Source organism: Theropithecus gelada, chromosome 11, assembly GCF_003255815.1.
Source record: "Theropithecus gelada isolate Dixy chromosome 11, Tgel_1.0, whole genome shotgun sequence".
In the NCBI taxonomy this organism is placed as follows: Eukaryota; Metazoa; Chordata; class Mammalia; order Primates; family Cercopithecidae; genus Theropithecus; species Theropithecus gelada.
This window is the reverse complement of record NC_037679.1, coordinates 10,989,218-11,003,169: the sequence shown is the minus strand read 5'-3', so window position 1 is coordinate 11,003,169 and position 13,952 is coordinate 10,989,218. Positions and strand designations below refer to the sequence as shown.

General features: G+C 48.5%; 1 protein-coding gene across 6 annotated transcripts in view; it reads right to left on the bottom strand.

The window, feature by feature from the left end:
* Window positions 1-3,150: 3,150 nt before the first annotated feature.
* SCN8A (sodium voltage-gated channel alpha subunit 8) overlaps window positions 3,151-13,952 on the bottom strand; it is a 146,034-nt gene continuing 135,232 nt past the window's right edge. For 3 of the 6 annotated variants that reach the window (XM_025403196.1, XM_025403197.1, XM_025403195.1), the window contains one exon: window positions 3,151-9,726. In XM_025403196.1, coding sequence (XP_025258981.1) covers window positions 8,579-9,726 — 1,148 coding nt within the window. In that variant the 3' untranslated portion in view covers window positions 3,151-8,578. The remainder of the gene's footprint in view (window positions 9,727-13,952) is intronic. The other 3 variants (XM_025403199.1, XM_025403194.1, XM_025403198.1) reach the window with 1 other exon arrangement.

The window sequence follows — 13,952 nt, the reverse complement described above, 5'->3', positions numbered from 1 at the left end:
GTAGGAGGATCCCTTGAACCCAGGAGTTTGAGACCAGCCTGGGCAACAGAGGGAGACCCTGTCTCTTAAAAAAACAAAAAATACACACATTGACTCAACAAATCTTTACTGAACACTTTATTATGCTCTGGTTGCCATGGGGACAATGTATGGACCTTGCAGTCTAGTGGGGGAGACAGCACACAGGCCCAGCTGCAGTGTGCTGTGGGGCAGACAGGAGGAGTCCCTAATGGGGACACCACTAAGGGGTGTGACTCAGAGTCAGGGAGGGCTTCCCAAAGGCGCCTGACAGCAGGAGGAGTGCAGGCCGCGATCAGGAGAGCCAGAGCCAAGCTTCCTTGGGGGAAATAGAGTAAGTGCAGGTAGGCAGGGCCCCAGTGTGTGGGGGCAGTGATGGGGGCTGGAGGACTAGCAAGAGAGGAGGAGGGTTTGGACTCGCACCGGAGTGGCGGAATGGGATGATGGATTCATTTAATAAATACTAAACGTTAGTATTTGGTAGACAAAAAGAGAATTTAGGAATTGGGCCAGGCACGGTGGCTCATTCCTGTAATCCCAGCACTTTGGGAGGTGGTGGCAGAGGCGGAGGCTGGAGTTGGAGACCATCCTGGGCAACATAGCAAGACCCCCATCTGCACAAAAAGAAAAGAAAGAATGTAGGAATTGATTGAATATTGAGGTTAATGGAGAGCAAGGGGTCTAGGGATTCTGGTAAAGAGGGGAGGGGTTAGGGAGTACATGAATTAGAAGAGATGTTGGTAACTTGTTCAGTTTGAGGTATTAGTGGGTACTAGGAGGCCTAGGGCAGGAGCTACAATGTAAAGGCCCAGAATCCTAGCCTCCTGGGGGGCTGAGAACCCCCTTCCTGGGTTGCAAGCCCTCTTATCCCAGTTCGTGAGACCCTCCAACAAGTGCCATGTCTGAGTCCCTGTCTCCGTCGCTGGGTGTTGGCAGCCCCCTCGTCCCCAATGCCCTCCTCCACTTGGCTTCCCGGGTGTTCGGAGCCTCCTCCCTCCCACAATCCGCAGGCGTTCGGAACCCCTCCCCCACCGCTCACCGGGGGCGCTCGGAGCCCGTCCCCGTCCCTACACAGTCCTCGGTCCCTGGTTCCCGCTAGGGATGGAGGCGCGGACTCCGGCGGGCGCCTTCGTCCTGGCGCTCTGGGTTTGGGCGTGGGCTCCGGCAGGGGCCGTGGACGCTATGGGCCCTCACGCAGCCGTCCGTCTGGCCGAACTGCTGACCCCGGAGGAGTGCGGCCATTTCCGGTCGCTCCTGGAGGCGCCCGAGCCCGACGTGGAGGGCGAGTTGTCCCGGCTTTCTGAGGACCGGCTGGCGCGGCCCGAGCCGCTCAACACCACGTCGGGGTCTCCGAGCCGGCGGCGGCGGCGAGAGGCTGCCGAGGACCCGGCAGGCGGGGCAGCCGGGTCCGGAGAGGTGTCCGACGGCTGCCGGGAGGCGCTGGCGGCCTGGCTGGCCCCCCAGGCCGCGTCCCTGTCCTGGGACCGCCTGGCCCGGGCCCTGCGGCGCAGCGGCCGCCCTGACGTGGCGAGGGAGCTGGGCAAGAACCTCCACCAGCAGGCGACGCTGCAGCTGCGCAAGTTCGGGCAGCGCTTCCTGCAGCAGCCCAGCGGCGCCGCCCGCGCTGCCCTTGCCCCGGCCCTGCGCCCCCGGCGTGCCGCGGTTTCAGCGCGGGACTGGGACGCCCTGGAGCTGATTGTGGAGCACCTGCCGCAGCCCCTGTATGAGCGGAGCCCCATGGGTTGGGCGGGGCCGCTGGCGCTCGGCCTCCTCACCGGTTTCGTGGGGGCGCTGGGCACCGGGGCGCTGCTCGTCCTGCTCACGCTGTGGATCACCGGAGGCGACGGCGACGAGGCGTGGCCCGGCAGCCCCAGCCCGCTCGTCACGGTGCAGGGCTGTTGGGAAACAAAGCCACTCCTTCCTAAAGAGCAGGGCGCACCCCCGGGAGCCTGGGCTGCAAATGGGCCAGATTCTCCCTCACCTCACAGTGCCCCTGCCCTCAGCTGTAAAATGGGAGCCCAGTCTTGGGAGAGTGGTGCTTTGGACGGTTTATAAACATTATGAAATACCGAAAGGGCAGAGTTTGTTAATTCGATGGAAAGGAGCAGCAAAACTCGTAGGACTGCCGGTGGAAGAGGGGCTCAGGTACCAGGCCCCAGGGTGGCAGGTGCACCAACCAATTCTTGTCAGCTTAGTGTTTTTTTTTTTGTTTTTTTTGTTTTTTTTAAAGATGGAGCCTCGCTCTGTCGCCCAGGCTGGAGGGCAGTGGTGTGATCTCTGCTCACTGCAACCTCCGCCTCCCGGGTTCAAGGATTCAAGCGATTCTCCTGTCTCAGCCTCCTGAGTAGCTGGGAATACAGGCGTGCGCAACCACACCCCATTAATTTTTGTGTTTTTAGTAGAGACGGTGTTTCGCCTTGTTGGCCAAGCTGGTCTCCAACTCTTGGGCTCAAGTGATCCACCCGCCTGGGCCTCCCAGAGTGCTGGGATTACAGGAGTGAGCCACCGTGCCAGGCAGATTCCTTCTTATCTTGCAATTATTCTTCCACGAAGAGTTACCACTTATTGAGCACTGTGTGCCAAGGCCTCATGCTAACCAGTTACACACATTATTTGATGTACTTTTCAAAACCCAAGGGAGAAGGTATTGTCTCCATCACACATGCGGAAACTCTGCCACAGCTAGTTCGTGGCATAGTCATGTTCTCGAACCTACGGCCCTCTGACCTGAAAGTTTGAGCTCCAGAATGAAAGGTGTGTGCGCAATAAGGGGCTTGAAAAACATGATGGGGACCAGAACAAGATGGGCAGTTCCCCCTCGGGGCTGCTCTGGGGATCTGCTGGAGTGTGCAGAGGCAGCACCACTACAGAGGGGTGTGCCCACGTGCAGGGTGCTGCCTCCAAAGTGCTGCCCACCTCAGGCAAGGCCTCCTGACACGCTGAGTGAAATCCCAAACCTTTCCCACACACCTGGGAGTGGCTCGGGCACTGCCTGCCCAGCCAAGGGGCTGAGCCAGGGTGAGCCCTCGCGCAGACTCTGTCCCTGCCACAGGGATCCTGCGAGGTGGTGGCGCCTGTCCACCTTGGGCTTCAGTGTGAGGGCAATGACAGAATGACAGGCCAGTCCAAGAGGAGAGTTGAAAACAAGATTGACGTAACCCTTTATTGCAAATTCTAAAGTAAAAAGATGTACAGTACAAAGTAAAATTGAAATTTCATACTATAAACTTCCAATCCACTTACACATTCTCATTTCTCAAGCATTTCTGCCATTTCCGCATAAACAGAACAGGGAACAAGTCGAGGAGGTGAGGGAAGGAGATACAGCAAGGGGAAAAATTGTCTTGAATAATCACAAACCCCAGAAGCAAGTGAAAGGAAAGTCATTTTCTCGACCTGCTGTCCTGGTGATGAGAAGCGGGGGTGGTTGGAGCAGTGCAGTTTAAAATGGCTCTCAGAATAGCAGCATTTATGGTACCATTTCAGCTTCCTTAAGTCCAATAATACTTTGCCCTTCCCTAGCGCCTTTGCCTCTGTATCTCAAAACGCTTTACAAAACATTTAGTTAAAGCCTCACAACACCCCTGTGAGGTAGGTCAGTATTATTATCCCCATTTTACAGATGGGGAAACTGAGGCACAGAGAGGTTAAGTGACTTGCCCAAGGCCACACAGCGAGCCAGCGGTCAAGCTAGGGATAGAACACAGGAGTTCTGTCCCTTTTCTGGAACCACTGGACCACACTCCCCTTTACCTATATACATTCTTCACACACACACACACACATGTGCACACCCACCCACCCCACCCCACTTAGCCTCTATGTACAGCAAACAGCAGTGGGGGGCAGGGGCAGGGGGTGCCTCAGGAGTTTTAATGGAGGAAATGGTAATCTTGGAAAGGGAATCCAAGAAAGCACAGAGCTGAACAATGGAAACTCTGTTGCAAAACTTGGGCCCCTCCCAACCCAGACTTCCTCTTCTCTCCTGATGTCCCCCTGGCTGGCAAGTTGCAGCCAATTCTTTAGGGGGTGGGGGGGTACCTGAAAATGAACAAAGCTTTTTGCTAAACTGTGGGCAACATCTGAGAAAAGAAAGAGGCATCATTACAGAAGATGCCCAGGTCTCAAGTCACAAAGTCATGACCCATGGCGGTCTCACCTCCACAGCAGGCCTGGAGGCTGGGGGCCGAGGGGAGGAGGATGGGGACTGACCTACCAGCCATCTCGCTCCAGAGTGCAGCTACTGGAGCGGACTAGAGTGGGCACTTCGAGATCCTCCTGAGAGTGTGTTCCTGAACCAGGAGACATGGCCTAGGCCTAGAGAGGGATGTCCCCAGAGGAGGACAGGGAGAGAAGGAAGGGGAAGGGTGCCCCCACCCCCACAGAAATGTGAAGGAGACCGGCCCTTGTCTGTGGGCCTGTCTGGGGTGATGGAGGGCAGGGCCCAGTATGAGCTTGCAGAGTGGAGGCTGTTGGGCATCGCGCATGCCCTAGCTTTGGGGCATGGGGGTAGGTTTTTTTTTTTTTAACGTACAGGTGAAAAAGGCAGAAGTAAGGCCAGTCCAGCTGGGTTGGCTGACATCATCTCTGAGGGCTCTGCCAGGTGGATTAGGTGAGGAGGGGTTTTATGGGCCTCTAAGCACCGGCCAGTAGTGGGGAATGCCACATGCAATGGGTGAGTGGGGATCTGGGGGGTCAGGACCTTGCTTTTCTTCCAATCTCTCCTTCTCAGCCAGAACTTTGCGAGAGCCCCTTTGATTTGTCTTCCCTCCATGCCCCTCTTTTCCCCAAATGTGCTAAGGTCCCAATTCCCAGACCCCTCCCAGGACTCAAGAATTGGGATAGTCAAGCAACAAACACACCAAGACAGGCTTCCCTTGTACAGTAAAAAGGGTCATTTTTATTTTGTTTCCTTTAGGCTTAGAGGAGTGATGGACTTTTTATCACGTCTCATTAGGGCAGCATTGGCCTCCATGCATTCACTAATACACTAATCTTCACTGTTGGTCTTTTACAGGTTTATGTTGGTTGCAGCAAAAATAAAAGAACTCTGGGCACTGTCGCTTTAGGAGCTTTGACTGGGAGTTTGTTTTTTTCTCTCTCTCCAGTCAACTTCTGACGCCAAAAGTGGCTCGTTTAGAAAGGAGTGAGAGTAGGCCATGTTAACATGGAAGTTTCTTCCTCCTCTCATCCTCTGCTTTAAATTACACAGTCTCCTCATCCTAAGCAACAAGGAGGTTAAGGAAAGAAGAGGGGAAAAATGTTTTTCACACACAAACCAGCAACCATGTCAGCTGCTGCTCAGTGGCTTTGGCTCTGCGTTTTAAATTAACAGCATCACACATCTTTTTGCTTTTTGTCCTTTTTTTAAAAGGTGGATTGTGAGTATAAATACTGCACCAAGGACCTGGCTACAAAAAATAAATATTTATATTATATTTATATATATCTATATATATGTGCAGTGATACTGTGGCTGCTGCTGCTTTTTGATTGGCTTCGTTAATATTTGGCAAAGCGTTGCCACTTACCCACTCAGCGAAGATGCACACAAACGTCATCGCTGATTCTTTCAGTTCAATGCCTGTTAACTGCGGGTGTAAACTGCTGGTGATGGTGTCATTTACTACCAAAGAAGTGTGGAGCAGGATGGGTGAGAGAGTGAGTGAGCAGGTGGAAGGACAGTGGGTGAAGGATAAAAAGGTGGGAAAATTTTTTTTTTTCTTTTTTTTTTTTAAGTGAAACTTCAAATACAGCGGAGGTGGCTTCTTTCCTATGAGGCTGGCTGATGGGTGCCAGATACCAAGGCCCATGTGTTACTGAGGAGACAGCCTATTGGGCTGGGGTCAGGAGCTAGCGGAGGGAAACGGTTACATCTCAGAAAAATCTCATCACTATGCTCTAGTAGCTTAATGACATCACTAGCATGAGCACATGGTGTACTTAGCGGGATCTTACAGCTCTGTCGCCCATCTCAAGACCTAAGAACAATTATTAAGTTTAGCCAAATCTTGCATAGACGTGGTTAGAATTTATTGCACATTGGAACAAAAATATATATTTTTTGTTGTTTTGGAAAAGACCATTAGCAATAAAAAATTTTTTGTCTGTCTGTCTGGTTTGGGGATGTACATTGGCTGACAGCATCTAAGTTCTAAGAAGAAAGAAAAGTATAAAAAATAAAAATAAACATGACAATGGCATAAGCCAGAAGCCATTTCCTATTTAATAAGTTAATAATTTATATTTACAAAAAGGCATGCCAATAAAATAAAATTATATTACAGTATTTATAATTCTCTTAAAAAGAATAACCACACATGTCAGCTTCTGTTTTGTGCTGTTTACAATGTAGCCTGTACATGTTACTATACATTCATCCTAGCAGTTAGCAGGGTCACTGAAAGAGATGCCTTCCCAGTCTGGTATTGGGTGTAGTACAAAAATTCTACGGGTGCTGCTGCAGAAGCACGCTTGAGAGAGCTGGACAGAGTTTCTAGTGGTCCAACAAGATAGAAAGCTCTGCTTACCGACTTACTGTGGTTTGTTCTATGCAAAACTAGTCAGGTGGACTGTGAAATTACCTTCAAAGTGCTTCTACTGCAAGGCAGATCGGTGTGTCTGATTATGGGTTGGTGGTTCTTCCCCCTCTAGTGTATGGTTCAGGAAGAAGTTATTTTGATTTGGTTCACATGCTAAAGTCTCTTTTCACTCTTTGTATAGACTTACTGACACATTCAACTGCAGCATCTTGGCTTTGAAATCCAGTCATTAGGTGAGAAACCCCTGGACTGAAAACTGTCTTTCCTAAAGCAGGAGATGGAATGGAAGAAATGATGCTCCCCCAGAAGCCACACTTCAATGACAATGGGCAGGTCGCTAAGCAGACTGCAAAACTGGCTGCAAGGGAATGCGCTGGGGGAAGCTGGAACATCCTAAAGAATTAATATTAAATTGCTTTCTCATGAAAACAAGTGCAGTAAAGAAACCAAGTGAGCTTGGTTCAGAGGCGGCTCCATCTCTACCTCAGGTCCCACCAGTGACTATTATTCTAATAATAAATGAAGGAAATCACAGCCGTAACCCCAGTGCTGCTACCCTCACCCACCTCTGTGGGCAAGGGAAGCCCTGCTCAGTGGAGAAATGTGATGGAGGCAGGGGGAGCCATGCAGTGTGTGAGTACGCGACGACCCCTCTGCAGAAGAGAGAGGCCAGTTCAGAATATCTGAACCCCTCGCGGTATCGACCCATGCCTGGAGAAAGCCACAATGCAGAGGACATGATACGAAATGAAATGAGCACCCCATAACTCCCAATGAAAGGTCGTTTTAAGTTCCCCAAATTACCCCTAGAGATAACTGGTGCTACTTTGAATAGCACTTTTATCTCTATCCCAAATAAGTGTCAATTCTCCAGTATGAAGGCTAAACGATCATCGTAAATACTGCAAGATACAAATGAATTTTTTTTTAGCCCTAGGATTTGGTTTTACAGTGACATAAATAGTACAAGCCATTTGGGATCAAAGTCTCCCCCATGTACTGGACACAGAGCAGCATTAAATAGTTCATCCTGCAAAATGTGCAACAATGGCTGTATGTTAGAGATGTCTGTTAAACATACACACGCAACGGATCCATCTGCTTGTTGGATTGGGTTTGTTTTTTGTTGGTGGTGGTGGTAGTCAATTAGTTGGTTGTTTCCCTACCCAGAAGGTGTATGAAGGACTTTTAAGAACTCATAATAAAGAATTATAGCCGGTATGGAACTCTTACCATTTTCTCCAAATACAGTGAACGGTGCAGGGCTGGGTCCTGTCCAAAGGCTGACCCAATGCAAGGGACTAGATTAGTAGTGTCCTGTGGTGTATGGATCTCATGCATGACTTCTGATCACGGCATGCCATCATGCAAATCATTTCTACGCATTGAACGAGCACAATGTTTGGAATCGGCCTGAGCAAGTCCTCCTCAGCCTGAAGAAACCTGATTGTTTTCCCCCACCCATCTCCAAACCATGTGAAGCCCATGTGGAGAAGATGCGCTTTATGTCAAAGAAACTGACAATTAAATGACATGGGCTAAATGTGAGTGTGTGTGTGTGTTTTCTTTTTGCTGCTTAGCTTAACTAATGTAAGAATGCAAATATAGTTTGCATGAACAAACGAACTTTTAAAGTGATGCCTTCTGCTTCTGAGAATCAATAAAATGAAAAAATAAAATCCATTTGGCTGCAACGGAAATATGCTGGTCCCGGCAGCCTCTCTTCTGTTTCTGTATCTGGTTAGTTTTGTCCTAAGTTGCATTGACTGATGTGGAACATGCAGTAACCACCTGCCCAAGCATTAGAAAATCTGTGAGTCTAGGGAGCAGGGTCCTTTGCCCTTGGCAGGTCACTGCTCAAGATGCAGCTGTGTTACGTGGTAAGCGGACGACGTTTGGTATAGATCTTCAGGTTAGAGTCTCCACAGCTGTTCTGCATTGATAATATTCAGGAAGTTTGTAAACAATCTTTCACTTGCGAGTTTTAGATCTGTATAATACTGAATTTTTGTTCTCCTCTAACACTTGGATTCTCTGACCTCTTTTTGTCTTTTGGTTCTTTCCCTTCTTCCTTCCTCTGCCCGCTGCTGTTTCTCCTTTTCAGGTTTAGTTACACTGTCATAGGACGGGAGGGAGGCTGTAGATGGGGTGCTCTCTTTTTTCTCCCGGTGTGTGCCTCCATTCTCCAGCTTATTAGAAGTTGTCTTTTTGCAGATGAAGCCCCGCCTTGCCAAATGTCCCCGGTAGGCACGCTGCAGGACCACCGCAGATACCTCCTCCTGCTTGCGGCGCAGCGTGGTTGTGATTGGCTCGTAAGACACTTTGGAAGGATTGGATGCCACGAACCGCTCTTCCATCTGCTGCCGCAGGATGTCCAACTCCCCGCTATCTCCCAGGACCCGCTTGGTGAAGGCAAAAAGGATGTCCAAGCAGTGGATGCGATCCCCGCTCACCATTGGCAGATCCATAGCGATGAGCTCAATGGTATTGGGCTTGGGCACTCGGAGAGGATGCTCCAAGGCATCTGCAAAGTCTGCCAGCTTACAGTACTCAATGAACTGGGTAGCATCAGGGTCGAACTTCTCCCAGATCTCATAGAAGGTCTCAAAGTCATCCTCACTCAGAGGGTCTGCACTTTCCTCTGTGGCTACGCTGAAGTTCTCCAGGATGATGGCAATGTACATGTTCACGACAATTAGGAAGGAGATGATGATGTAGCTTACAAAGAAGAAGATGCCCACTGAGGGGTTCCCACAATCTCCCTTAAAGCCACTCCCTGGGTGTTCTTTATCTAGGCTGCAGTCAGGGGGGCGGTTTAGGATGGGCAGCAGCAGGCCATCCCAACCAGCTGAGGTTGTGATTTGAAACAGGCAGATCATGCTGTTGCCAAATGTCTCAAAGTTGAACATGTCATCAATACCAGCCTCATGCTTCACATATGCAAAATTGGACATCCCAAAAATGGAGAAGATGAACATGACCAGGAAGAGCAGAAGGCCGATGTTGAACAGGGCAGGCAAGGACATCATTAAGGCAAAGAGCAGGGTACGAATCCCTTTGGCACCTTTGATCAGACGCAAGATGCGCCCAATACGGGCCAATCGGATGACTCGGAATAGGGTTGGGGAAACAAAGTATTTCTCAATTATATCTGCCAGGAACATTCCTAAGAAGAGGAATAGAAGACGTTATGTTATTGAGATTGGAGACACCCTTTCTCTTTACTTTTTTTACCTGGCACTGTGGAACCCTTAGGTTCAAAGGGCTTTGCAGAATAAGTGCCTTACTATTCAGTCTGAACTCTCAAAAAGTGACATTCTGGCTGGGCATGGTGGCTCACGCCTGTAATCCCAGCACTTTGGGAGGCCAAGGCAGGTGGATTACTTGAGGCCAGGAGTTGGAGACCAGCCTGGCCAACATGGTGAAACCCTGTTTCTACTGGAAATAAAAAATTAGCTGGGCATGGTGGTGCACATCTGTAATTCCAGCTACTTGGGAGGCAGAGGCACAAGGATCACTTGAACCCGGCAGGTGGAGGTTGCAGTAAGCTGAGATCATGCCACTGCACTCCAGCCTTGGTGACAGAACAAGACTCCTGTCTCCAAAAAAAAAAAAAAAAAAAAAAAGTGACGTTTTAAACATACAGAAAAGTAGACAATAAAATAGACACCTATGTGCCAAACACTGCATAACTAACACACAAATTTGTTTTTTGATGCTGTTTTTTGTTTTGAGATGGGGTCTTGCTATGTTGCCCAGGCTGGTCTCAAACTTCTTGGCTCAAGTGATCCTCCTACCTCAGACCTCCCGAGTAACTGGGATGGAGCAAAGATTTAATACAGGCTAGCATTTTGCCAATTTTTCTTCCTCTTTCATCATTCCCAGATGAAGCATCCACAATCCTGAAGATGGTATGTATCATTCTAGTGTGTGTGTTTATAGATTTACTATGTAAGAATCCTATATATATATAATTTCCTACTATGGTTAGGAAATCATGCTATATCTGTCTTATTTATTTAGTTTAAACATTTTGTAGAGATGGGGGTCTTGCTATGTTGCCCAGGCTGTTCTTGAATGCCTGGGTTCAAGCAGTCCGATCCTCCCTCCTCAACCTCCCAAAGTGCTGGGATTACAGGTGTGAAATGCCACATCCAGGCTGTATCTGTCTTCTGAGGTCCATCTATTTAGGTCTCTACCTTGTTTTTGAGATTTAACATTACAATTGTGAGACTGATCCCTCATGTTGAAATAATTTTAGATTCTTCATTCTAACAATTGAGTGGTATTCCCTTTTATGAATAGGTCCTCATTTACTTGTTTTTCTACTCAAGAATGATTAGTTTTTTTTTCCAGATTTGTGCACATATGATTTTCTAAGAGGTTACTAATATTATCCACAATGGAATCAAATTTCCATATCTACAAACAGTAAATGAGAGGTCCTGGCTCCACCTCATGACCTCATTATCCTTTAACTTTGATGTCTTAGTTATTCTGCTAGTGCTAGCAATTTTCAAAGTATCTTCTTCTTTGCTCTGAAAGAACATCTTTGGTTTCACATAGCCCTACCTCCCTAGTCTACCAAACTAGCCTAGAAAACTAAAGGGACTCTCAGGAGTGACTTTCAACTCTGAGCTGATAGATTTTGTGCTGCAAGTCATGAATCAGAAACCAGTATCAGGCTGGGTGCAGTGGCTGATGCCTGTAATCCAGCACTTCGGGAAGCTGAGGTGGGCAGATCACTTGAGGCTAGGAGTTCAAGACCAGCCTGGCCAACATGGCAAAACCCAGTCTCTACTAAAAATTCAAAAAAATTAGCCAAGTGTGGTGGCACATGCCTGTAATTCCAGCTATTTGGCAGGCTGAGGCACAAGAATCGCTTGAACCCGGGAGGCAGAGGTTGCAGTGAGCCGAGATCACGCCACTGCACTCCGGCCTGGGCAACAGAGTGAGACTCCGTCTCAAAAAGAAAAAAGGTACAAAAGTTAGCTGGGTGCGGTGGCACATGCCTATAACCCCAGCTACTCAGGAGGCTGAGGCAGGAGAATTGCGTGAGCCTGGGAGGCAGAGGTTGCAGTGAGCCGAGATCACACTCCAGCCGGGGAGACAGGCAGAGACTCTGTCTTAAAAAAAAGAAAAAAAAAAAAGGAGAAAAAGAAAAGAAACCAGTATCAGCAGGTAAAGATGCCAAGGCATTAGGATATAAAGGCAAAAGGTGAAAGTGTACAAATCAGAGCGCCTTTTTCTAGTTATATTCATCCTGGGATTCGCCTCAACCAGGCCACTTGTTCTTTAAAGCTACAGAGCAATGAGAGAACCCAAATGAGGGGCCACAGAAGGAAGGAAGAGGAGTCGAAAAGTCTGGGAAATGACAACCGAAGGGAAGGCACTGACATGTTCTCTTTGTTCAGTACCTTCTCTTGCTGTCCAGGCACTAACAAGACAATGGGAGCTTCAGCTGACATGAGGGAGTTAATTTAAGGAAACATTTCTCAATCATAAGAATGCATAAATACTGGGGCAGTTAACTGCACAAGGCTATAGAATCCCCTTTGAAGAATCTTAGCTTTTCAGGAAAAGACAAGATGCAGTAAGTTCAGAGAGTGGGTCAGGTAACCTCTTGGAGCCTCTTCAGGAGCTAGAATTCCATGGGGTATTTGAGCTTTCAAGGAAATCTCTACCTTAGCCAGGACCCACCCATGATGATTTCTCACCTCTCTCAATTAAATCATAAGCTGACCAAATAAGTCGGGTTATATATTCAAGTATATGTGATACTTGCAGCCCATATATGGTAGGCAAGTAGGGCTTCAGAGAGAAGATGATGCCTGAGGTAGGTTTTGAAAGATGAATATGTGTTTGTCCCCATAGAAAAAGGGAGAGAAATGGGGCAGACAGTAATGTAGGCAGTAGAAACACCATTTAAGGGGTACTGCAGGTGGTTTCAGAGCTAGTTTTACCCCAATTCCTTGTGATAGTTAATATTGTCATCCTGATTGGAATGAAGGATGCAAAGTATTGTTTCTGGGTGTTGCCAGAGGAGATTAACATTTGAGTCAGTGGACTGGCAGAGGAAGACCCACCCTCAGTGTGGCTGGGCACCATCTAATTGGCTGCCAGCTTGGCTAGAAAAAAGCAAGCAGAAGGTGGAAGCAGCTGACTTGCTGAGTCTTCTAGCCTTCATCTCCTCCTGCGCTGGATGCTTCCTGCCCTCGAACATCAGACTCCAAGTTCTTTGGCTTTTGGACCTTGGACTTACACCAGTGGTTTTACAGGGGCTCTCGGGCCTTTGGCCACAGACCAAAGGCTGCACTGTCAGCTTCCCTACTTTTGAGGATTTGGGACTCGGACTGGGCCACTGCTGGTTTCCTTGCTCCTCAGCTTGCAGATGGCCTATTGTGGGACTTCACCTTGTGATCATGTGAGACCACATCTATCCTATTAGTTCTGGCCCTCTAGAAAACCCTGATGGATTTTGTTACCAGGAGTGGTTCTAGAGGAACAGAATTTTAAGGATAGATTTCTTTAGTTGCTTTTGGGGTTTCTGGAGTTGGCTGCTTAATCTGATTAGACCCCAAAATGCGAAGGATTCTACTTCTGATAGCATGGAGAACACTAATAGTCCCTGGTGTGAACTGTTTAGGGAGTTTTGCAAAATAGATGGTATTTGATATTCATGATTCATCGCTCTTGAAAGGCAAAGAGTTTAGTGACTATGTGGAGAACCAAGGACTATAATGAAGTTGGTTGGTTGCTCCTAAGTTTGCTGGAGAAAGTGATGAAAGAAAAGGATGAGCTCAGGGATGCTAACTCCCAGCTCCAGAAGCACATACTGAGCCTCAAGTCTTCTAAGATTGCCCTGAGTCTTATCTCCTATAGACAAAGGGCTGAAATGGCAGAAAATCAGACACAAGCTCTTATCATGCAAGTGGCTGAAAATACAGAAATCAGACACAAGCTGTTATCATGCAAGTGGCTGGCCTGCAAGGAAAGGTGCATGCACAGCCTCACTAGGTATCTATTTTTTTTTTTTTCTTTTTTTGAGATAAGAGTCTCGCTCTGTCACACAGGCTGGACTGCAGTGGCACGATCTTGGCTCACTGCAAACTCCGCCTCCCGGTTCACGCCATTCACCTGCCTCAGCCTCCCAAGTAGCTGGGACTACGGGCATCCGCCACCAGGCCTGGCTAATTTTTTTGTATTTTTTAGTGGAGATGGGTTTTCACCGTGTTAGCCAGGATGGTCTCGATCTCCTGACCTCGTGATGCGCCCGCCTTGGCCTCCCAAAGTACTGGGATTACAGGCGTACACCACCACCCCCTGCCGGTATCTATTGTTAAAGTGAGGGCATTGATTGGAAAAGAACAGGACTCTGCAACTTGGAATAGG